Source organism: Mustela nigripes, chromosome 3 (genome assembly GCF_022355385.1).
Source record: "Mustela nigripes isolate SB6536 chromosome 3, MUSNIG.SB6536, whole genome shotgun sequence".
Lineage (NCBI taxonomy): Eukaryota > Metazoa > Chordata > Mammalia > Carnivora > Mustelidae > Mustela > Mustela nigripes.
Genome location: NC_081559.1, coordinates 197,291,410 through 197,315,613, shown reverse-complemented (window position 1 = coordinate 197,315,613; position 24,204 = coordinate 197,291,410). Strand labels below are relative to the sequence as shown.

Here is a 24,204-nt window from a genome sequence, read left to right as displayed (position 1 = left end):
GGCCTGAGTCCTGGACCCAAGTGTGTGTCCTGCCCTCGGACACGGAGGTGAGCGGTCTGTGGTTGTGGTCCAAGGTCTACCTAGGCAAAAGTGGTGATGGGGGGGGGGGGCTGCTCAGCGGTGGGGTTCAGTGTGGGGATCCTGCCTGCGGATTTCTCTCCATCTCCGGCCTGGGACGTCTTGCCACCCTCCCTTCGGGTGAGGACTGCGAACCAGGCCAAGGAGGGTGGCGCTGGGTGGTGTGGGCACTCGTGGGGAAGCGCGTGCTCACTTCGGGCCAGACCCGGGGACTCCCTGCAGAAGGGGTGGTCAACAACAGCCCCTTCTAGAACACGCTGCTCAGAACTTCTAGAACCCAGGCCGCGCCCAGCCTAGGCCACTGCCTCAGCTGGTGTTGCTCTTCCGTCTTTTGAAAGCCTTCCTGAAGGGCAGCCCTGGAGCCTTCGTGGTACCAGGTCAGTCCGACCGCGAGCCCCGGGTGCTGGCGACCTACCAGCAGCCCAGCTGACTCTGTTCCTAACCCAGGTCCCCAGGGGCCGCGTCCGCGGCCTGCCCACGACCTCCGGGGGCAAGCGCTTCCAGCTCTGGGCCCTGGGACTCTTCTGCACGGAGCGCCACCTGGCCCAGCGCCTTAAGCACGACAGCTTCTACCCGTTTACCCAGCAGCAGCCCAATGGTGCGCGCGGAGCCCTGCTGAACCCCCGCGGGGTCCAGTCCCGCTTGGGCAGGGCGGGGGCTGGCCCCGGGATCTGATTGGAGCGGGGGCGGGGCCAAGCCCGGGGCGCCGGGAGACGGCGGCGCCTGCAGGGCCCAGCCAGGCTCACGCGCCGCCCGCCCGCAGTCTTCGTGCTCGAGTACTACCTGGACACGCTGTGGAAGGGCGCTCTGCTCTTCGTCGTCTGCCTCGTCCTCGTCAGCTTCGGCCTCGTGAGCCAGGTGTGCTCCGCGCACCCCGCCCCCGCCGGCCTCCCCGGGCCGGCCCCCCCCCCCCGCGCCCCCCGCCCCCGCCGGCCCCCCGGCCCTGGACCCGCTCCGCGCACCCCTCCAGACCCCCACGCCCTTTGGCAGCTGAGGCCCCCGCGGCTCCCGCGGCTCCCGCAGGTGCTGAAGCAGGAGACGTGGGGCTTCCCCGCGTGCGGCGTGGTCGTTGGCCTGTGGCTCCTGATCTCGTCCCTGCCCCGTCGCCGCCTGGTGCTGAACCACACGCGCGGCACCTACCACTTCTCCATCCAGGGCCGCACCGTGTGCCAGGGGCCCATGCACCTGGTCTACGTGCGCCTGGCGCTCAGCTCCGACGGTGAAGCGGGCGCGGCCGCGGGCGGGGGCGGGTGTGCAAGGAAGCAGCTTGGGGACTGGGCGGGGGTGGGGGGGTGAGGGCGAGCCGACCTTCTGCCCTGCGACCCCAGCCCCTCTGCGCTCGCTCCCCAGAGCCCCCGCGGGCCCCAGCGCCCCTGGCTGAGCTGCTCGCCCCTCTCCAGCCTACGGAAGGTGCTTCTTCCAGTTGGTTCTGTGCGGCCACCAGCTCGAGCCGCTGGTGCTGGTGCAGCTGTCCGAGCGTTACCAGGTGGGTCTGCTCCAGCCCGCCCAGGGACCCCAGACACACTCCACTCCCCTGTTCCGTGCTGCAGGAGGCCTGCCACTGCTTAGGGTCTTAGGATGGGGCCTTTTTCAGCTGAGCCGGAACACCCTGCTGTGGGTGCCCGGGCCTTAGCACGGGCAGCTGGTGGAGGGGGCACCCGAGCTTACTGGTCTCCTCCTGACCGCCACCTGTTCCCACAGCAGATGGAATACCTGGGCCGTCACATTGCCCGGAAGCTCAACATTAACTACTTTGACTGTTCGGCCACCTCGTACCGGCACGTCGTCCGCCACTGGCCGCTGGGGGCCACATTCAGCCCTGGCATCCTGCAGCGCAAGCCGGGCACTTACAAGAGACGGAGCTTCCAGTCCTACCTGGACGTGTAACACCATAGGCAACCCCCAGACCACACTCTCCCTTCCCGGCCAGCCTCTCCCCTTCACCCCACTGCTAGTCTCCCTCTCAGTAAAGCCATCTCTTGCTTCCAGACAAGTGTTTCCTCCGTGGGCGTGCAGGGTGGGGGGCAGCCGCTCCAGGGTCTCCCCCTGGTGCACACCTCTCAGGACCTCAGGGAGCCTGCCAGGGAGCAAATCTTGGATTTGGGTTGGAAGCAGGGAGAGTCTGGGCTGGTAGCCCCTCCAGGCATCTGGACTCCTCAGGGGCAGGACAGGCTGCCTGTCGCGCCATCAGCAGCCCTTCCCTGTCCTCCTAGCCTCGGAAGTGCGGACCAATGAGCCGCATCTAGCAGTCAGAATGGGGTCAGTCTGAGTCACTTCCTAGTCCAGTCGGCAGTGGGATGGGCCACAGCCACAGGTCAAGCCTTGTGCCTGGGGGTACGTCTTGGACTAGACCGTCCCTGGAGTCGCTGCTGCAGAGCCCTAGGCCAGGGTTCCAGGCCTGCTGGAACTCCAGCCCCATATTGCCTTGTCCAGTGGGCATTCCCACCACTTAGGAGCCGCTCCTGGAGCAGAGGGCAGTGGGCCACTGGGGACTCAGGAGGAGGGGCAACTGGCACTGTCCATGTGGCTGTCCTGGTCAACATCTTTCCTCAGGGCCATCCTGGTGACCCAGGTCATTGGGTTTTGTGTCCATGATGTCCCTAGGACCAGAACCAGCTGCATAATTGGCAGAGCCCCAAGTAGAATGAGAACACAGAGCCTCTTGATAAAAAATTATTAAGTGTCCAGAAGAGGGTGCCTGTGTGGCTCAGTGGGTTTGGCTCCCCTTGTGATCCTGGGACTGGGACTGAGCCAAGCATCAGCCTCCCTGCTCAGCGAGGAGCCTGCTCCCCCTGCTTCCCCCCAGTCCCCCTGCCCCTGCCCCTCACCCTGCTCCTGCACTCACACACATGCTCACTCAATCTCTCTTGGGTGCGCTCTCTTACATAAATAAATAAATAAAATCTGTTTTAAAAACAAGAATTCCAGAAGGAGACGCTAAAGCATTAAGCACAGTGTGGGGCGTCCCTGGGCTCCGTCGGTAGAGCCTGTGAATCTTGGTCTCAGGATTGTGAGTTCAAGCCCCACACTGGGGGTAGAGTTTACTTAATAAACAAACAAAGAACAAAACCCAGTATGGGCTCTTCTGAGCTTGGGGTCCCGTGTGACTGCCCAGGTCACGTGCTAGGAATCTGGTCCTGCCTGGAACCAGGGCTCAGAATCCCTCTCTGGTCAACTGCTGCTCCCGAGGCTGGCCAAAGCCTGTGGGCGCATGCACATCCCTACTGTCATGGGCAGGGTCTGAGAACTGCTGGAGTTGCTTTAGCCAGTCCCACGGCCCAAGAGCAGGGTCTTCTCGCCAGTCAGAAGATAGGGCCTAAGGGGCGCCTAGGTGGCCTAATTGGTTGGGTGTCTGCCTCCGGCTCAGGTCATGATCCTGGGGTCCTGAGATCAAGCCCCACATTGGGCTCCCAGGTCAGTATGGAGCCTTCCCCTCTTCCCTCGTATGTGCGCGCTCTCTCTCTCTCAAATAAAATCTAAAAAAAAAAAAGAAGGGCCCAAGTTACTCCCAGACTGAGAGTGCCCTGCTTTCACCAGGGGACAGGCTGGAGGGGGCGGAGGAGCCCGGCAGCGATGGGCTTGGGACAGGTTGAGGGACGATGTCATGGAGGAAGCTGAGGAGGGGCGACGCTGGCCGTGGGCTGGGCTGGCTGGGGGAGTGGCTTTTGGCTAAGCTAGAATGGGTTAGGAAGGCGGGCCTTTCCCTTGGGCTCCGGGGCCGCTCAGATCCGTCCGTGCTTCAGTGGGGGACACTGAAGAGCTAACTTGGATACTGCCCAAGTGGTCAGGGAGGGAGGATGGTGTCCCCCGAGCTAGGGGGACCAGGGAAAACCTTTCCAAGGATCCAGCATTTGAGCTGATAAGGAGCTGGGGGCCATGGGGAGCTCTGGGGAAGAGCGTCTGAGCCTGGGGACGGGAGCGTTAAGGGTGTGATGCAGGAACGAATTTCTTGGCTGGGCAGAAGAGGAAAGGATCGGGAACAATTTGTGACTGCACGCAGGGTCTCTTTACCCATCCTCCGCTTGTTCCTTAAAAAGAATCCCTCCCCCCATGTTTAACTAGGCATATGGTCCCGCAGAAGAAAGACTGCATTGCCTGCATTACAGACAGATATGTGTGGTCTTGAGACTAATTCCTGGCCAGTGTGATATAAGAATCAGTACGTAAAATCTCCAAACATGTCCTTAAAGGGAGGGGTTTGCCTATCTTTGCCAGTTCCTTTTTTTCCCCTATGGCCTAGAACGTGCCCACAATGACTGGAGCGCAAGCAGCCATCTTGGGCTGTGAGGTAGACCGCAGGGGTGGAGGACAGCAGCAAGACTGAGCGGAGGAGCTTGAAGCCTGCAGCCCACCCCCCCACTCCAGACGGCTCAGGCTCACCTCTTTGCAAAAGAGAAAAACTTCTATGGTGCAAGCTATTGTTATTTGGGGTTTTCTAACACTTGTAGCTTAGCCCCTGATTTGAATGGAAAAAAAAAAAAGATAATTAGCTTCAGGAGGTGGTGGGGTGGGAAGCTTCCAGGAAGGGAGAAGGCAAGTTGCGGAACCTCTGCCCGGAGAAGGGGAGATGGAGTGGATAAAAAGGTCTGTTAAGATTTTCTGGTTGGGGGCGTCTGGGTGGCTCAGTGGGGTAAGCCTCTGCCCTTGGCTCGGGTCATGATCTCAGGGTCCTGGGGTCGAGCCCTGCATCGGGTTCTCTGCTCAGCAGGGAGCCTGCTTCCTCCTCTCTCTCTCTGCCCGCCTCTCTGCCTACTTGTGATCTCTCTCTCTCTCTGTCAGATACATAAATAAAATCTTAAAAAAAAATAAAATCTTGGGACGCCTGGGTGGCTCAGTTGGTTGGACGACTGCCTTCGGCTCAGGTCATGATCCCGGAGTCCCAGGATCGAGTCCCACATCGGGCTCCCAGCTCCACGGGGAGTCTGCTTCACTCTCTGACCTTCTCCTCGCTCATGCTCTCTCTGTCTCTCTCTCAAATAAATAAATAAAATCTTTAAAAATAAATAAATAAAATCTTAAAAAAAAAGACTTTCTGGTTGTGTGCAGAGCCTAGTTTTAGATGTGTGTTGTAAATTTAAAAAAAATTTTAAAGCATTTTTATTTATTTAACAGAGAGAGAGAGCATGCACAAGCAGAGGGAGGGTCAGAGGGAGAGGGAGAAGCAGGCTTCCCACCGAGCAGGGAGCCCTGAGCTCAGGGCTCGGTCCCAGGACTCGGGGATCATGACCTGAGCCGAAGGCAGACACTTCACCGACTGAGCCCCCCAGAGGCCCTGTGTTCATAAATTTAAAGAATGAGTGAGTGTGCTTTTATGTTTTCTCTGGCTGCTTGGATGCAGGTATGGAGTCGGACGGTGGTTCGGTCTAGCGAGGGTTGGGAATTAGTAAGGACAATATAGTACGAGTGTGGAGTTTGGGGAAATGATTAGTTTTGGACTATGGGACTTGAGCGGGAAGGGCAGAGTGTGGGGACAGGAGTTGAGGACAAAGAACAAAAAGCTTCATTCTCCACTGGTACATCAGCAACGCCTCGAAATGTAAGGCTCACGGCAGCAGACGCTCACGGTTTCGGGCGCAGGCTGGGCTCAGCTGGGCCGTCCCGGGCCACACCTGAAGCTGGTGCTGCTCGTGTGGCCGCGTTGGCTGGAGGCTCGACCTGGGCCCCGATGTCCCAGCGGGTCCCCATCTTCCAGGGTCTCTTTTCAAGTGGTATCTCATCTTTCAGGAGACTGTTTTGCTACTGGTTTCCCAGAGAACTAGCCCCCGTGGGCTCCAATCCCATAAGCCTCTGCGTGCGTCACTCGTGCTCATGTCCCATTGCCAAGCAAGTCACACGTCCAAGCCCCGAGTCAGTGTGGAAAGGGTCTAGCGAGGACACGAGAGCCAGGAGTTTAATAGGCTCATGAATGTGGGAAGTCCACCGCAGTCCATCGCGGGCCTCTCCCAGGACAGCCAGTATCTCCTTGAAGTCCCCGGCTCAGACCTCCGGTCCAGGGTCTTCTATCTCAGTTAGGTCCAGGTCCAGAGATGTTGCTCGGGCAGCCTTCCTTGGGTGTAGACAGCTGTGTGGGGCCTCAGTGCAGAGAACCATGAGCTAAAAAAGGGAAAGTTCTCTTTCTCCACACACACAATGTACATTGATGAGACAGGAACACAATGTCTTCCATCGACACTTCTATTAAAATGGGGGAAGCCTTGAGCGTGGGCTGGATTTGGTGACTTGCATCCAAAGACTAGAGTATGGGAAAGGAAACATAGTAACTTTACAGGAGAAAACCCCGGCAGACACCACTGCAAGCCAGTGTGAAGATCAACATCACCGGCTTGAAGTCAGGTGGACGGACTGTCCGTCCGCTGTGGTGCACGGAGACGCATCATGGGGCGCCCGGGGGGTTCACATGTTGAGTGTCTGACTAAAGCTCAGCTCATGATCTCCAGGTCCTGGGATCGAGTCCCACACCAGGGCTCCCTGCTCCTTGGGGAGTCTGCTTCTCCCTCTCCCTCTGCCTCTTCCCCTGCTTGTGCTCGCTCTCTCAAAGGAAGAAATAAAATCTTAAAAAAAAAAAAAAAGGCCACGTCCCTTCTGAGGTCTCCCCCGCAAACCCAGAACTCCAGGCTGATCACCAGAGACTATCCGACAAATCCCAGCTGAAGGACATTCCACAAAACTGTCAAGGTCATGAGAAAGAACAAAAGACAGAAATTGCAGAAATTGTCAGACCACGGGAAGTAAGGAGACTGAATGCACTGTGGTCCCTTGAACTGGTTCCTGAAAAAAGAAAATGTCAGTTAAAAAAAAGTGAACTCCAGATGAAGCCTGGAGTGGAGCTAGGAGTCGCACACCAGAGCGGCTTCCTGGCTGTGACCGAAGTCCCCTAGAGACCTCCACGCTGTCCTTGGGGGAGGTGAGGGAAGACTGACAGGAAGACTTCCCGTTACAGCTGCAACTCTTCTGCTAATCTTAATTCACTCTAAACTAAAACGTTTATTTGAAGAAAGGAAGTGATGGGGCTGCCTGGGTGGCTCGGTCAGTTAAGCGTCTGCCTTTGGCTCAGATCATGATCTCGGGTCCTGGGATCGAGCCCCATGTCAGGCTGACCTTGACCCAGGGGTCAGCCTCCCTGCCCAGCAGGGGAGTCTGCTTGTCCCTCTGCCTCTGACCCCCATTTGTGCGTGTTCTCTCTTTCTAGTGCTCTCTCGCTCTCAAATACATAAATAAAATCTCTAAAACAATAAAAAAATAAATATTTAAAAAAGGAAGAGTTGGAAAGTGTGTAGCATTCACTGTCAGTGGAAACTCGGAAACGCAGTGGGTGTGCAGGTGCTAGTCAGCCTGCTGTCCTGCGGGGACGCTTCCCGGATGAGGGCCCATTGGTGTCGCCTGGTGCTAGTCCTCCAGGGGTGGCTCTCGGAGGCTCTGGACTCGGCTCTCTAGGTTCTTGGCTCTGTCCTGGGTCATCCTTCCTAGGGAAAGGCCCAACGTTCTTGACCAGAATGCTTTCTGCCGACAGAATTTTTGAAGCCTACAGGTGCTTTTTCATCTTGAACAATCTCTGTCTCTTGTAATCCAAGATAGTAGGATTCCTTTAAAAACGATGGGGGCGGGACGCCCGGGTGGCTCAGTTGGTTAAAAACGATGGGGGCCCCTAGGGAGCTCAGATGTTTAAACATCTGCCTTTAGCTCAGATCATGATCTTGGGGTCTGGATGGAATCCGCGTCAGGCTCCCTGCTCCTTGGGGAGTCTGCTGCTCCCTCTCCCTCTGCCTCTCTCCCTGCTTGTGCTCGCTCTCTGTCTAATGAATAAATGAAATATTAAAGAAAAAACAACTCTGTAGTTTTAGGGTGGGGGAATGGGATAACTGGGCGATGGACATTAGCGGTACTGGGTGTTGTGTAAGACTGATGAATCAATCACTCAGCTCTACCTCCAGGACTAATAATGCACTGTACGTTAATTAACTGAATTTATTTTTTTAAACAAATTATTTTTTAAAATATTTTGTTTATTTGTCAAACAGAGAGAGGCAGAGACAGAACAGCAGAGGGAGAAGCAGGCGTCCCACTGAGCTAGGAGCCCCATGTGGGACTCGATCCCAGAACCCCAGGATCATAACATGAGCCAAAGACAGACGTTTAACTGACTGAGCCACCCAGGCGTCCCTGACTAATTGAATTTAAATTTAAAAAAACTATGTAGGTTTTCTACGTATCAAATTATAATCCAGTATATTGAACAAGATTTACACGAAGAGATCTCTTCAAGGCAGACCTCATTCTACCTGCAAGACAGAATGACCTCGTCCTTCAGATTCCCAGAAGCCCTAGATGAGAGGATCTATAAGACGCTGCTTTACAGGGGCGCCTGGCGGGGCTCAGTCAGTTCAGCATCTGCCTTTGGCTCAGGTCATGACCCCAGGGTCCTGGGATCGAGTCCCTCATCGGGCTCCCTGCTCAGGGGTCATCTGCTTCTCCCGCTGTCCCTCACCCTGCTTGTGCTCTCTCTCTCTCTCTCAAATAAATAAGATCTTTAGGGGAAAAAATGATACTGCTTTACATCTCTTAGCAGTCTGAATGAGAAGTCTTATGGCCCCACTTGTTAAAAAATATTTATTTATTTATTTTTGAGAAGAGGGGAGGGGCCGGAGCAGATGGAGAGTGACAGGCAGACCTCCCACAGCGCGGAGCCCAAGGCAGGCCTGGATCTCATGACCCAGAGACCAGGACTAGAGCCGAAATCAAGAGTCGGACGTCCCACCAGCTGAGTCACCCAGGTGCCCCTCTTATGGCCCCACTTTCGACTTAATCTTCACACTGAGAACACATTTCACGGGGGTGCCTGGATTTGATCTTTGCTCAGGGCCTGTTTCTTTCTGTTTTTAATCTTTTAAAATATAAATATAAAATATATTTATAAAATATAAATAATTTTATAATATAAAATATAAAATATAAAAATAATATAATGTATTATTTGTCCCAGGGGTACAGGTCTGTGAATCGTCAGGCTTACACACTTCACAGCACCCACCACAGCACATGCCCCCCAATGCCCACCACCCAGCCCCTCATCCCTCACCCGCACCCCCCAGAAACCCTCGGTTTGTTTTGCAAGATGAAGAGTCTGTCTCCCTCCCAATCCCGTCTTGTTTCATTTTTTTCTTCCCTGCCCCCCATGACCCCAGCCCTGACTCTCGAATTCCTCATCTCAGGGAGACCATATGATCATCGTCTTTCTCTGATTGACCCTGATACTGTGCTGAGCGAAGTAAGTCATTTTCTTACACTGAGTTGCTTTTGCAAGGTGGGGAGACTGGGAATGAAAAAATGTTTTACTTTTCAGCCCAGCAATCCTAGATGGGAAACGTCTTCCCTAAATTCTTCTCGAAAACTAAACTCGTCTCTCTTCAGCTTGTTTGCCGCTTGTGATGTCATTCGTGGGGAAAAGCAGCCACTGTGCCGGCCTCCTAGGGCTGCCGGGTGGGTGAGACTGACAGCACTTTACTTTCTCGCCGCGCTGGGGACTGCACGTCTCAGATCAAGGTGTCGGGAGGGTCCACTCCCTCTGGAGTCTCTGAGGGAGTCTGCTCCGGCGCCCCCCTCGTGCCCCTCGGCCGGCCTCCGTCTACCTCATCTCTGTGTCTTCCCGGCTTCCCGGGACCTCTTGCGTCTTGCGCGCTGCTTCTCCTGGCAGAAGCACCCACTGAATGGGCGCCACTCCGGCGACGGCCTCCTCTTACCTAAGTACATCGGCTGTGACCTTATTCCAAACAGCATCACATTCTGAAACACGGGGGGTTAGGACTCTGGTAGATTCTTTTGCAGGTGACACAAGTCAACACACGACAGGCGCTTCCACCTCTTTGCTGGAAGTCTCCCTGCCCAGAACCCAGTTCACGGTTTTCTTACCTTCCAGGTGACAGCAGGCAAGCACCTCGCTGACCTTTCTGCAAACACAGGTCCCCTTTCTCCAGCCTCTGCCAACGATGTCCTCCATGTCTGCTGGTCACCTGGTCCCAAAGTCAATGCCGCCTGTTTTGGGCGTTTGGCGCAGGAAAACACCCTCTTGGGCGAGGCGGCTACATTGTCCATGTGCTGCCAGAAGCCAGCACACCCCTCGTCCCCATCATCACAGACCCGCTCCTGGTGGTCAGGTCGCTCCTCCTCGGGCCTCTCAGTCCTGGACACAAGGAGCCAGAGCGTCCTGGGAGCAGCTGTGGCCATCAGCGCAGCGGGACCGTCCCTGGCGGAAGCCGTCATCCTCAGGGACGGAGCCCAGACCCTCAGGGGCTCACCGTGGGGTGATGGGGAGCCATGCTTATTCTCAGCCCCTTGGTTTCTGGACGCATGTGGTCCACTGCAGGGACAGGTGTGTCACGGCTTAGTCGTACACCCCTCGCAGACACTGATTTTGAAGAGCGCTGTAACCTGTAACCCACTGCAGATCTTTGGGGATTCAGCACGTGCCCCTCTCTCTGTGCCCACAGCACGTGCAGGCATAGGTTAGGCTATGACTTCCCTTCGAGGCCCTCTTGGTGGGAAGTGGAGACAGACCCCACGGGTGTACACAAGGTCAGGAAAGGGAATGGTCCCTGGGTCTCCCCAGGGAGAGCAAGTTCCTACCTGAAGGCAGCACTTCCGCTGGTCCAGATTAGGGGGTCTGGAAATCAGAGACCTTCAGGTTCACACTGCTTTGTCTAATGGGAGCACAGCCTCCCCAGCCTTTAGTGTTTTTGTGGAATATCTTCTCGCATCCTCTTCCTTCGACCTATCTGCCTATGTAAGATGGGCTTGTTGTAGACAGCATATGACTGGGTCCTGCTTTTTTGTGCCCAACGGCCTCCACCGTTTAGCTGGGATGCTCAGATCCGTCACACCTAATGTGATCAGGGACATGCTGGCCTTGGGTCTACCATCTTGCTCTGTGCTTTCTGTGGGTCTCAACTGTTTCGGTTTTCCTCTTCCTCTTTTTCTGCCTTCTTTTGGATTTGTTGAGAATTTTGTATGACTTATTTTCTTTGTTGGCTTGTTAGTTCTCATCTGTGCTATTTTAATTTCTTTACCTGTCCAGAGACAGCTTTGACGTATCACAGCCCACATCGGGTGACAGCACCCCTTACCTCCGCAGCGAGCACTTCCGTCTCCCACCTAGACGCTGCTCGCCAGTTCCGCATTGGTTTTTGTCTCTTATAAATCTCACATCCATTGTTAGTGCTATTTAATCAGCGGATTATCTTTTAAATAACAAGAAACAAACTTTTCACGTTTACCTCTTAGTTACGATTTCCACGTATTTCATTTCTTTGTGGAGATCTAGATTTGCACCTGGCGTCATTTTCTTCTGCCTAGAGGACTTTCTTTAGGATTGCTTGTACTGCGGCTCAGCTGGTGATGAACCCTTACAGCTTCTGTATGTCTGAAAAGTCTACCTAAGCTGTGTGTTTGAAAGGTGTTCCCCCCTGGGCGTCCAGTCTGCTTGGCAGTGTCTTCCTCCCAGCAGTCAGAGGCGCTGCTCTGCCCTCTCCCAGCTCGCGGGGTTTCCCGCAGAGATCTGTGTTGGCCACGCCTTGGCTTCTTGGACACGCGTCTGTTGACTCCTCAACCCTGCGGGCTGCTGCTACTGTTTCCCGTGATCATTTGGCTACGGCGGGCCTGGGTGTGGTTTCCTTCCCGTAGCTTGTGCTTGAGGTTTCCCGACCTTTTTGGATTGGTAAGTCTATGATCTTCATCAAATCTGGAAGATTCTAGGCCATCATTTCTACATCGCTCTCCCCAGTCCATCCTCCCTCTCAGGGCCCCTACCACGTCTGGGGCCACGTGAAGCCATGCCGCAGCGCTCGTCATGCCCAGGTCTTTTTCTGATTAGTCTTCTCTTCTGCATTTTCTAGAGCAAATGTTGAGAGTGTGCAACCCCGGGGGAAGGCCAGAGAGGCGAGGGTGGGAAGGTTCACACTGCATTGGGAATTATAAAGTTGGGTGCCTGGGGGGCTCAGCGGTTAAGCGTCTGCCTTTGGCTCAGGTTGTGATCCCAGAGTTCAGGGATCGAGTCCCACATGAGCTCCTGGCTCAGTGGGGAGCCTGCTTCTCCCTCTGCCTGCTTGTGCTCTCTCTCTCCCTCTCTGACAAATGAATAAAAAAAAATCTCACCCAAAAAAAAGGACATTACAAAGTTGCCAGACTGCCCCACGCCAAATTTCCAGGGAATTCAGGCAGGACAACAGCTCACTGCCCACTGCCCCAGCCTCCCCTGTGGTGTCCCTGACTTCCTCTGGTCACCTTCTCTTCCCCCCACTTCCTCCCCTCCCCCAGGGCCCACACTCCTGCAACCCCTCCCCCCTTGTGTTTCCTTTAAATTTTTCCCCAAAGAACTGTCCTGGAGGGGAATGGAAGTGTCCTGTGTGCTTCTTTCTTTTCTTTAAAGATTTTGTTGAGAGAGAGAAAGAGTGTGAGAGAGCGCACAGCAGAAGAGCGGCAGGCAGAGGGAGAAGCAGGCTCCCACTGAGCAGGGAGCCTGAGGAAGGACTCAGTTCCTGGATCCCGGGAGCATGACCCGAGCGGCAGGCAGGCGCCTAACCGACTGAGCCACCCAGGCGTCCATTCCGTATCTTAATACAGGAGCAACTGTGTTTGTTAAAACTGAATGGAACACACATTTTGCTGTACGTAAATTCTCTCTCAGGCTTGAAATGAGGCTGGAGGGTCTGAGCAGGGTCAGGCGGGTGGATCCCTTGGAACAAAGGAGGACCCGGATCCCTGGGGGCTGCTAGCCTCTGCAGTGGCTAAGTGGTCCGTAAGACTCAGGACGCTGAGGGGACATCATTCCTGAACCAAGAAGGGGACAGAGCCTAATCACACGTCCTGGGGCCCCCAGCTCCAGCTGGGTGAGCTCAGGGCAGGAGGCAGGGGCTGCCTCATACAACGCCCAGGCCCCTGTGCACTCTCCTGCCTTTCTTTGCTTACTTACTAAAAGTGGCATTTTGTGATACAACATCTGGGATTTGGGGGAGGGAATGGGAACGGAAAGGAAACCAGATTGCCTGTGAGCCGGTCTTGGGTGACGGTGGTGGTGGGCATATGTGGGCCCATCTTATCTGACCTTCTGCACTTTTGCACACATCTGATATTTTCTTTTTTAAAAGATTTCATTTATTTATTTGACAGACAGAGATCACAAGTAGGCAGAGAGGCAGGCGGGCAGGGGAGGGGGGGTAGGAAGCAGGCTCCCCGCTGAGCAGAGAGCCCGATGCGGGACTCGATCCCAGGACCCTGAGACCATGACCTGAGCCGAAGGCAGAGGCTTAACCCATTGAGCCACCCATGGGTCCCACATCTGATATTTTCTGTGATAAAAATGTAAAAACAAAAACAAAAACCCACCCTGAAATTTGCATCTTGTTTAATTTGCATGTATTTCCCAGTAAGGTCTTTTGTTTACTGTGTGGTAAATTGCCTGTGGAGGGTGAGGTGTCTCAGCATTTTCATTCTGTAGAGTTCATTTATCGTAGCTATTCTATAATCAGAATATTAACCCATTGTTACACAAATGTTTTCTACTGCTTCGGTATTTGATCTTTGTTTCCCTTGTCTTTTTTTTTTTTTTTTTTAAGGATTTTAAAAAAATGTATTTGAGAGAGAGGCAGAGAGGTCAGTGGGAGAAGCAGACTCCCTGCCAAGCAGAGAGCCCAATGTGGGAGTTGATCCTGGGACTCCAGGATCATGCCGGAAGCCGAAGTCAGCTGCTTAACCAACTGAGCCACCCAGGACCCCACCTCCTCTTTTTCGAGTAGACATTTGTAGTTGCCTCATTCTCCTCTGTGGGGCCAAAGCGCCTGTCCCAGCAGGGACCTGTTTTGCCTCGGGCCATCCTCCTCACAAGCCTGGAGCTGCTCACCAGCAACCCCTCCCACCAAGAACCTCAGCTCTGTAGTTGGGCCTTTGCTCTCCCGTGGGAAACCCGCTCCCTCTGCCCCCCAGCCTTCTCTGAGGACTGATTTTTCTCTCCCCACCTCAGCCCCCTGGCCTGGAAGGGGGGCCCCCACAGGCCCTGTTCCTCACTGTGGCCCCTTCCCCACTCCCCCCTCCAGGAGTCCCAGCAGACGTGAGCCATCCGCTGAGCCAACCGCCCACACCAGCCCTTGCCCTGGGCACCGCCCCGCCACTGCGCCAGGTCTGAATTCCTGGTGGCCTCAACCTCTCGTGACGGCCCTTCAGCTCCTGCCCCTCAGTCCTGACCTCCTCCTCCTGCCAGCGACCTCGTCCTCTGCCCGCTGTGCCCCGTCCCTGTCACCATCAGGAACTGTCTCCTCCATCCCCGCTCTGCCATTTCAACTCGACACCCCCTTCTCCTAGCCCCACCGCCTAGCCCCCAGCTCAGTCCTGCAGACGCTGACCGCCGCACCCCAAGCCCCCACCATGCCATGTCCTCACCCCATTTAGATCCCACGATCACTGTCACCTCTCTCTTGCACATCCCCTGGGCTCTGGTGCACCTTTTAGAAGCTCACCTGGCAAAAGCCCAAACCTGGATGCACCCAACTGCTCTGCTTCTCTCCACTGGCCTCCGGGCTGCTCCTCAGACTCCACACAACCCCATCTCCTCTGGACAGAGGCTACAGCTCACAACCATCTCCCAGGCCTGGGCTCTACCTCCTCCTGCTCTCATGATCCAACCTATGACCTGGTCTATCTTTCTGGTTGGTACCTGTGTCCTGGGCTGCCCATGGGCTCTAGGAGCAGGTGGGGAGTGGTTGTTCTGAGCGGCAAGTCTCACCTCACTGTTGGGAAACAGAATGAGCGGTCATGGATAGCCCACTATGCACCCAGGGCTCCAACTGGTTTTCAGGAAAGCGACCCATCCCCCATTTTACTGAAGAGAAGGCTGAGGAGGGGGGTGTTGGGGGGCCAAGGGGCCAGACCAAAAGAGGCTCCCAGCTACAGTAGGATCCTGGAAGCCAGGGAGAGGGATCCAGAAGGAGGTGTGGACCCTCTGGGTTAGGCTAGACTGGATTGGAGCCCTGCTAGAGTGGAGGGGATGAGAAGGTGACCACAGGGTTCAGGAGTGAGCACGCATAGGGATCTTGGCTCTGCTGGGGGCCAGATGCTGGGGACATAACTCAGTGAGTCTCCCCTTTAAAGCCTGGCCTTCCAGCAGCAGGGGACCTGTGCAGGACTGGAGGTAGCATGCCCAGAAGCAGAGGGACATAGAGGGACACAGAACCAACACTGCATTCCCTCACCCCAGGTGGGTAAGAGTCTGGGCCAAGGAAACAGAGTCTCTGAGGACCAGAGGCTCTATGGGGGGAGGGGGGACAGACCAAGCACCCTGGGTGCTAATGCCCTGAGGGCTGGAGTAACCCTCAGCTGGCTGGGTCCAGACAAGGCCAAAGCAGCCTTGTCTTCCCCTGTCCTGCCCTGCAACAAAGCCACCCCCACCCCCGCCCCACCCTCTGGCCTCCAGCCCTCAGTGGGAGAGATTCAGGGTGGCCTCTGGTGGAGGACAGCTGAAAGTTTCCAAAAGCATGAGAATCACTATCTCCTTCCCCAGTCCCTCCTAGCTGGACCCCAAGACAGCGACCTTGGGATCCTGGCGGAGGCAGGCGGGGCTCTGGAAAGGAGGCGGAGCGAGGAGGCCCAAGTAATTGAGAAGGGCCGCATGTGTGCTCTGCAACCCAGCCACTGCGGACTGATGGCCGAGGCCCGGGCCCACCTGCCTCTCCCCGCCAGGCGCCTCGTGGGGCTGCGGGCTCCACCTGAGCGAGCGCGATCAAGGCCCGCCTGCATAGTCCCCTCGGGATCGCCCTGCCGTGGGACACATGTGTCTGGGCCCTGACGACTTGTCCGTCAAGAGGGTTGGGAGCCAGAGGGGCGGGGAACTTGACAGAGAGAGGGAAAGGGAGGCGGACAGCGAACCAGGGGATGGAGGGACACGGAGGTTGGATGGAGGAACAGAAAAACGACGGAAGAGGGGAAGGGGCACGAACAGAGGGCGTGAACAAGAGGGTGCGCAGCCGAGCGGGAGGATGAGGGAAGGGGACAGGCACTCACGAGCACCGGGATAAAGTGCCTGGGTCTAGAGGAGGGGCAGACAGGGATGGAGTCAGAGGGGAGGCAGGGGCGGGTTGTCCGGGAGGAGTTTGGGGCGGGGGCCTGTGGCGCTGCGGAAGGGACTGCGCCGGGCACGTCCAGCCCGCGCCCGGAGGGTCTGCCCGGTAATTAGGCCTCGGTCCAGATGGGCCCCCAGTCCCGCAATCAAAATGCTAATTGGCCCCGGGCCTCCGGCTGCGCCTCGGCCCGGGCCCTCCTGGGAGGGAGCAGGGACGACAGGCTCGGCCGAGCGGGCGGGGGGTCCCGTCCCCGCCCCCACTTAGGGCCTCGCCGGCTGCGACTCCGCGATAAGGGGGCGGCGGCGCCCCGCCCCCGCCCCTCGGGAACGCCTGCCACGCAAGATGGATATGCAGCCGCGGCCGCGGCCAGGGCCACAAAGCGGGCCTGTGGTCTCCGCCGCGCCCCCCGCGCGGGGCCAGCTCGCTCGCACCCACACTTGCTCGCCTGCCCGGCCGAGCCGCGGGAGGAAGCGGGGCGCCGCGCTCAGCCCTCCAGGCACGCCCCCGCACGCGCGCTCCCGGGGCGGCCCGCCCGCCGCGCGCTCCCGGCCGGGGCCCGCGGTCCCGCCGCGCCGCCCTGCACAAGGTCACTGCGTGTAGCGGCGGGCGCGCGCGCGCCCCCGCCGTGCACGCGCTCCCGGCTGGGCTGCGCCCGGACACTCCCCGGAGCCACCCTGCGACCTTGGTCCTCAGTGACAGCGGGTCGCGCGGAGGCGCGCTCCGAGCGTGGACTCCCGAGCCACCCGGCGCAGGCGAGGGAGGGGACAATGGCAGCTCCGGGCCCTAATTGAGGACATATGTCCCCGCGCGCGGCCATTGTGCGGCCTGGAGCCCCCGACACCCCCGCACCCGGCCATTGGCGGCTGGGGCTGACGTCATGGGGGCTGCAAACTCCGGGCGGGCGGCCTCGGGAAGGGTTATCCGCCTGGTTGCGGAGCCGCCGGGCGGAGCTGCAGCCGCGCGGAAGGGTGCAAAAACACCACGAAGTCGAATTTCTAGAGCAAGGGCATGGCAGCCCCTCTCCCGCTTCACAGCCCGTTCGCTGCGTCGCCGCGGCGCTCGACCTCAGCCCCCGGGGAAAGAGGCGGAGGGGGGAGGCGGTGAGGGAGGCCTCTCCAGCGGGCGCGAGGTCAGCCCGGGTGACCGAGTGGCAGGGAGACACTGCGGCACGGGGCGCGCGCCGCGCTTCCACACTGCGCTTTCGCTGCCTCAGCATTCGCTCCTTCGCCTCCCTCCGCCCCCGCCCGGCCCCTAGGATCCCCAGCCTCCGCACCCGAAAGCCAGGCGGGCTGGACCAGCCTGGGATCCGCCCTGCGTTCCTCCCCACAAGATCCAAAGTCTGGGGCTCGCGAGTCCCGGGGCCGTTTCCCCCTCTCCCCCCACGCACGACAATGCCGCAGACCGCTGGGCCTCCGTTCCCGAAGCTGCTCGGGGGACATCCACACATGCGGGGGCCGCGGCATCCCCAAGACCCCTCCCAGGAGACCCTGGCCGGGCCCGGCCCCGCGCAGCCATTTCCGCCGGCCTCTCCTCCCTCCCCTTCTCCCCCTCCCTCAGCTTCTGGGCTTTAAAAGCCAGAGGCTGGGCCCGGCCGCAGGCAGAGGCTGCCGCGGGCGCAGGAGGCCGGGCCCAGGAGCTGTCCGAGCGCTGAGCCCCGCCCCCGGAGCCCCCGTCCCTCCCTCTCTCCTTCCCTCGGCCCGCCCTCCCTGCGCACCCCTCCCCCCGAGGACCCCCGCCCCCCGCTCGCCGCCGCCGCCGCCGCCGCTCGCTCCGGCTGCAGAACAATAAAGCAAGCCTCCCAGAGACCCCCGCCGAGGACCCCCGCCTGGCGGCCGAGCACCCGCGGCCCGCCCCTCGCCGCCCGCCGCGGCTGAGCGCGCCCGGTCGCTGGCCGAGGTGCTGGCCGGGCCGGCGCTGGCCGCGGTGCTGAAGCTGCTGGCGCTCTCGCCGCCGCCGCCGCCGCGTTCTCCGGGCCCGGCGCCTCCACCCCCAGGGGCATGGGGGGTCGCTGACTGAAGCTCCGCCGCGGCGGTGGGGGGGAGGGGAAGGGGGCCGCGGAGCCGGGCCAGCCCTGCACCCACTCGCAGCCTCCGGGCCCGGGACGGAGCCGCTCCCCCCTTCCCCACCCCCCACCCCCCGGCCTCCTCCCCCGCCTGTCCAGGGGCGGCACTGCGGGCTGGGAAGCCGGGACCAGAGGAGGGAAGGAAGGAAGGAAGAAAAGAAGGAAGGAAAGAAGGAAGGAAGGAAGAGAAGAGAAGAGAAGAGAAGAGAAGAGGAAAGAGGAGGAATTCAGAGGAGCAGAGGAGGAAACGCAGGGCAGGAAGGAAGGCAGGAGGAAGACAGGACCGCACTCCAGCGGCAGCATCCAAAGGCCAGAGTGGGGACCCTTGCTGCCTCCGCCGCTCCTCGGATGGTGACGGGGCCCCGCCGCGGCCGCAGCCCCCCCGCGCCCCGGCTCTGCAGGCCCGCAGCGCCGGAGCCCCGCAGGAATCATGCCCAGATCCTTCCTGGTCAAGAAGGTCAAACTTGACACGTTCTCCTCGGCGGACCTCGAGAGCTCCTACGGGCGCGCCCGCAGCGACCTCGGAGTGCGACTGCACGAGAAAGGTGCGAGCTGGGCTGAGGCTGGGGACAGCAAGGGGCCCAGGCCCCAGGAGGGGTAGAGGACCAGAGTATGGGGATGGAAGGGTCAGGGGCTCCAGGAAATAGACCTGAGGGAACAGAACCAGAAGGAGACAGTGACTGAAGCTGGACTGTGGAGGAAGGTGGGAGAGGGGAACGCAGAAGCAGGCCAGAACAAGGCCAAGGCCAATCAGGGAGGGTGTCAATGCAGGAGAGAAGGTGGGGAGCAAGGGTGGGAAACAGGAAGTACCCGAAGGTACGCATAGACCCACACCCTGGCTATGCGTATGGACACTTGCTGGTAGGACAGGACCTGCCATGCATGCAGACCCACACCCAGAAACCTGGGCCTTCCTGAGCATCATCCTCTCTTTTTTGGCTAGGGCCACAGAGTGCTGTGAGTTCCCGGGAGTAGGCATGGGTCCACTGGGGGCCGCCACCTGTCAGGACTAGGGCACCAGCAGAGGAGCTGCAGTAGGGCCAGGGAGGAGGATGTAGGCAGGTCCTAAGTGCTGGCCTCGGGGGAGGCTCTTTGTGGAGAGGTGCCCAGGTTCAAGGACAACTGTTAACATGCAGGCAGGAGGGCTGGGAGGGCCAGCAGTGTGGGGTGGCAAACAAGTGTGAGCCCGTGTGTGCGCCTGTGTGCGCCCATGTGACTGCGTGCGGCCATGTGACTGCGTGCGCTTGCTTGTGTGTGACCCTGTATGAGTGTGTGCCTGCCTGTGTGCCACTACATGGGACCATGTGACTCTGAGGCCGCTGTGCACCCATGTGACTGGCGACCCTGGCTGACAGTGTGTCCAGGGTGGCTGCATGTGTGACCCTGTGTGAGTAGGTGGTATGCTGGTGAGCGTGCCGCCCACCCTATGAGGACACTCCAGGGTTGATGGTGGCTGGGAAGCAGAGTGTAACCGTGAAGAAGCCAGAGGCTGCATCGTGTGGTGTGTGCACTTGTGACTCTGAGGTTGTGAGATCCATCTTGTACCTTGAGAACAACTGCAGTTACTGGCATGAATGTGTTGCCTGCCTGCGGCTTGTCCCAGTGAAGGTGTCCCCTGGTGGGTGCCCTGGCACTCTCCAACACAGCGACTCCCTGTCATCCATCCTGAGGCTCGGGAAGGCCCCTACAAGGGGTTAGGGCCTGGGGGAAGAGGGCTATGTGGAACAAGGTAGGACCGAAGGGTGCAGGATGACCTAACGGAGTCAGGAAAGAAGCAGTGTAGATGGAGGAAGGTAGGGCTGGAGCGGGAAGGGGGTCGAGTCCAGTGAGTAGTAGACGACCTGGGAGGGAAGAAGGAGGCGCTAGAGGGGGTAGGAGGGGCTGTCCGAGGGAGAAGTCTTCAGGGCCTGTGGGGGGGCCTAGAGGACCAAGGAGGGGGGCATCAAGCCTGGACACGAGTTCTAGGTGCCAAGGGGAAGAGCAGGTGGGCACCCGGCGAGGCAGGAGCGACGGGGTCCCTCGGTGGGCGGTCCCGGCTTTGTGCGCTGCGGGTCCGCAGTGTGTTGCATAATCAGGGAAAACTGCTGAAGTGGGGAGAACCCGAGGGGGAGGAGAGTGGAGGAAGAAGGGCGAGGGAAGAGCCGCCCCTCCCCCCTGACCTTGAGGCTCCGCGGAAGGGGGGGCAGCCGCGCCCGAGGAGGCGCCGCTTTCCTCCCCCTGCGAGGGCGGGGCGGGCGGCGGGGGCGGAGCCGGGGCCCGGCCCAGTCTCACGCGTCGCCTCTTCTCTTCCCTCCTGCCTCCCCCATGCTCCTTGCCCCGCGGCCCCCCGGCCCCTTCTCCTTTGTCCTTTTTCTGGTTCCCTTCTTCCCGGACCCCGTGTCGCCGTCCGCCTTCCCGTGTGTGTCTCGCCCGCTGCCCGGTTCCCCCTCCCTCTGTCTGCTCGCCCGCCTTCGGCCCTCAGGATACCTCAACGACTACGCGGGGCCCGCCTCCGTCTACGATGGCGATGCCGAGGCGGCCTTGCTCAAAGGGCCGTCCCCAGAGCCCATGTACGCTGCGGCGGTGCGTGGAGAACTGGGCCCGGCGGCCGCGGGCTCGGCCCCGCCTCCCACCCCGCGCCCGGAGCTGGCTACCGCCGCGGGCGGCTACATCAACGGCGACGCGGCGGTCAGCGAGGGCTACGCGGCTGACGCCTTCTTCATCACCGACGGGCGCTCGCGCCGTAAGGCCGCCAACGCCGCGGCTCCCTCCACGGCCTCCGCGGCAGCTCCCGACGGCGACAGCGGAGGCGGGGCCGGGGCGGGTGCGCGCGGCGCGGGGTCGGGGGCCGGGGGCCGGGGCGGCGCGCGCGCGGGGGTGAGCACGGAGGCGCGCGCGGGGCCTGGGGCTGGCGGCGCCGGGGGCCGGCACGCCTGCGGCGAGTGCGGGAAAACGTACGCCACGTCGTCGAACCTGAGCCGTCACAAGCAGACGCACCGCAGCCTGGACAGTCAGCTGGCGCGGCGGTGCCCGACGTGCGGCAAGGTGTACGTGTCCATGCCGGCCATGGCCATGCACCTGCTCACGCACGACCTGCGCCACAAGTGCGGCGTGTGCGGCAAGGCCTTCTCGAGGCCCTGGCTGCTGCAAGGCCACATGCGCTCCCACACAGGCGAGAAGCCCTTCGGCTGCGCGCACTGCGGCAAGGCCTTCGCCGACCGCTCCAACCTGCGCGCGCACATGCAGACGCACTCGGCCTTCAAGCACTTCCAGTGCAAGCGCTGCAAGAAGAGCTTCGCGCTCAAGTCCTATCTCAACAAGCACTACGAGTCGGCTTGCTTCAAGGGCGGCGCTGGCGGGGGCGGCCCCGCGGCCCAGGCGCCCGCCGCTTCGCCGCAGCTCAGTCCCGTGCAGGCCTAGGGCGGCGGCGCCTCCGCCCGCCCAGCCGGGTCGGCTCTCAGCAATACGGGCCCCCAGGGAAGTCTCCGCCAGCTCCCGGGCGGAGGGGCCGGAGGGCGGGCCCCTCCTCACAGCAATAGAGGGAGGGGGCCCGGCCCCGCCCCGCCCGCCAGGGGCCCTGTCGGCCCCTTCAAGCAATAGGGTCCTGAGGGGAGACCCACCCCGAACCCCCTCCCTTCCCCTCCAGGGTGCCCCAGGCTTTTTCCCAGCAATAGGGTCGAGGAGACCCAGAACCGAACCTCATCTCCGAGTTAGGTCTCTGAAGACGGGGGTGGGGTGAGGTGGGCAGCACCCCCCTCCTCCCTCCTCTGCGCCCCTGGATCGCGTCGCAGAGACTCAGGTCTTCCCCACCCCTTTCCCAAGCCTTCCAAGGGCCAGGCCTGCGGCCTAGACGTCCAGGGAGCAGACCGGGAGAGGAGCAGGAGGGGGGTTTCTGCAGAGGCGTCCCTACTCCTCAGTCTTCGCTGAACCCCAGGAGTGATACACGCGTTGGGGATCAGGGAGAGAGGCGGACGGCGACACCCCTCTCCCTCGGTTCTTTCTGGGGCCTCAGTCCAAGCCGCTCTCCCGCGCTCGCCTCGCATCCTCGGCCAAATCCGAATTCTTCCAGCCCAGCTTCCCGGGCTCTGTCCTTCATAACGAATAATAATGACGCATATCGAATCGCATGGACTTATCCGACCTCCTCAGACCCCACTCCCGCCCTGCCCCGGGGCCCCCCTCCCTCGTCCCCGGGCATTCGGTGTTGGAGGACGGATCCTGGGGCCCGGCAGGCAGGCCTGGGCACGGCCCATCACACACCTCTCTGTATTCGCTTTGCGGGTAAAGCCCCCTGGGGGGGTTGCGGATGCGTCGGGTTTCTTTCTTTCTGTATTTGTACGTTTTATTTATGAACGGATTGCACTCGGGTCAGGGAAGGGGCGCTGAGGCCCCCATCCTTCCCGCCGACGCCGGGGGCTCGGGATGTCCGGGATCACTTTCCCCGCCCCTGAACCCCGCCCCTACCTGGGCCCTACCCTCGAGCCCCAGGCCCCGCCCCCACTCTGTTGCCAACTTTCGCCCGTCTATGCCAAAGCCTCGGCGGCGACCCCGCCCCAAGGGCCCGCCCCATTGGCCGCCGCCTTTGTGACGTCACTGCATGCAGCCCCAACCCTCCTCCTGTCCCTTCCCGGGGCTGCCCGCTCCCTCTCCCTCTTAGTTAGTCCGATGCCGACTATAGAGCAATAATGCGCACTGCATGCGAAGCTGCCGCCGCCTCTAGAGTTACTGAGAATCAGGTATCCCCCTGCCCTATCCACCCCATAGGCCCCTAGATCAGGGACATTGCGCGGGGCCGGACGCGCAGACTTTCTTCCCCTCCTTCTCCCTCCTCCCCCACGGCAGAGCCCTGCGGGTGTAACAGTTCCAGGGGCAGGGGCGGGGTGGTTGCCCCCAACACCCCTCCTTCAGTCATCCATCACCTACCTACTCTGTGCCAGGCCCGCTGCAGAGTCAGCCAGGGGTGCAGCGACCTGCAGGGGTGCGTGTTCGCCACAGGGGTCCGTCAGGTTTGGGCGGGCCCAGGAGGGCTGCCTACGCAGAGGAAGGCCTGATCCCTAGACCCAACCCTAACCCTCCTCACCTCTTCCCTGCCCCAGCCCGGGGCCACTGCTGGGTGCAACTGGGCTCTCCCTTTGACTCGCACCTGGCGTTCTCAGCTCAGGTGGCACAGACCCAGGGCCCTAAGGCCCAGCACGACCAGGCCACCCATACCAACTCTCAGTCCTTCCATCTTCTGGGCACCCTGGGCTCTGCTGTATGGGGCCAGAGCCCCAGGCCAGACACAAGGTGCGCGCTGGAGTGTATGACCTGGTCAGCCCCCTCCTCACCGGCACCAAGCTGCTACAGAGCAGCCCCTGCAGGAGTGGACTGAGGGCCCAGCACAGCAGGGCCCGCATCCCAAACCCTCTGCACCACACCTCGGGGTCCACACAGCACCCAGGCTGGGGCCTGCCCTCCTGTGCTGGGCACACCCGCATGCACACGCACACACCGGCGCTCCACCCTACCCCCACACGCCGGTCTACCTACCTAAGGAGAAGGCCAGAGGGCCATGGGCCGGCCACGGTCTCCTGCTTCTCCCTACACCCTGCCGCCGTGGAAAGCCATGGGCCCCCTCCCGCCCCCATAACTAAGCAGCACAATAACCGACTTAGCGAATTCAGGTAGAAGGAACGTTTAGGTAGCACCTATTTTGTACTGATTCTACGAGTAGGGCCCGAGATGCGGGGGCCCTCGGGTGGGGGTTGTGGCCGCCGGCCTGCCCCGCCCCCACCCCCGCCTGTGCCCCGCCGCCTTGTACATACTCCCACCCACCCGGAACAGGCCGGGATTTTTACTCGGGCCGCGCCCCTCTTCCGCCCCCGTTTGGGGCTGGGCCGGCCGGACAGACGGACGGACGGACAGACCTCCTTCCTAAGCACAATAGCACCAGCTCCCCGGAGCGCCGCACCTCCACGAGGAGAATAAATGCCACTCTTGATAGAA

General features: G+C 60.1%; 2 protein-coding genes across 2 annotated transcripts; both read left to right on the top strand.

Annotated features, from left to right (window-relative positions):
• The first annotated feature begins 96 nt into the window (after window positions 1-96).
• On the top strand, window positions 97-4,950 carry TMEM249 (transmembrane protein 249). Its single transcript, XM_059395539.1, has 6 exons — window positions 97-198; window positions 376-676; window positions 842-936; window positions 1,102-1,297; window positions 1,479-1,564; window positions 1,780-4,950. Exons 1-6 carry the CDS (start codon window positions 97-99, stop codon window positions 1,963-1,965), a joined length of 966 nt encoding a protein of 321 aa, XP_059251522.1. The 3' UTR covers window positions 1,966-4,950.
• A 13,140-nt stretch (window positions 4,951-18,090) lies between these two features.
• Window positions 18,091-24,204, top strand: SCRT1 (scratch family transcriptional repressor 1). The gene is made up of 2 exons (XM_059395372.1): window positions 18,091-18,785; window positions 20,702-24,204. The coding sequence occupies exons 1-2, from the start codon at window positions 18,671-18,673 to the stop codon at window positions 21,637-21,639; spliced, it is 1,053 nt and encodes a 350-aa protein (XP_059251355.1). The 5' UTR covers window positions 18,091-18,670; the 3' UTR covers window positions 21,640-24,204.

Excerpts from the sequence above, each read along its gene's own strand:
- TMEM249 (XM_059395539.1), top strand. The coding sequence starts at position 97 with ATGGGGGGGGGGGGCTGCTCAGCGGTGGGGTTCAGTGTGGGGATCCTG. Across the intron at positions 199-375 it reads TCTTGCCACCCTCCCTTCGG|GCCACTGCCTCAGCTGGTGT; the intron begins GTGAGGACTGCG and ends CGCCCAGCCTAG. Across the intron at positions 1,298-1,478 it reads CCTGGCGCTCAGCTCCGACG|CCTACGGAAGGTGCTTCTTC; the intron begins GTGAAGCGGGCG and ends GCCCCTCTCCAG.
- SCRT1 (XM_059395372.1), top strand. The coding sequence starts at position 18,671 with ATGCCCAGATCCTTCCTGGTCAAGAAGGTCAAACTTGACACGTTCTCC. Across the intron at positions 18,786-20,701 it reads AGTGCGACTGCACGAGAAAG|GATACCTCAACGACTACGCG; the intron begins GTGCGAGCTGGG and ends TTCGGCCCTCAG.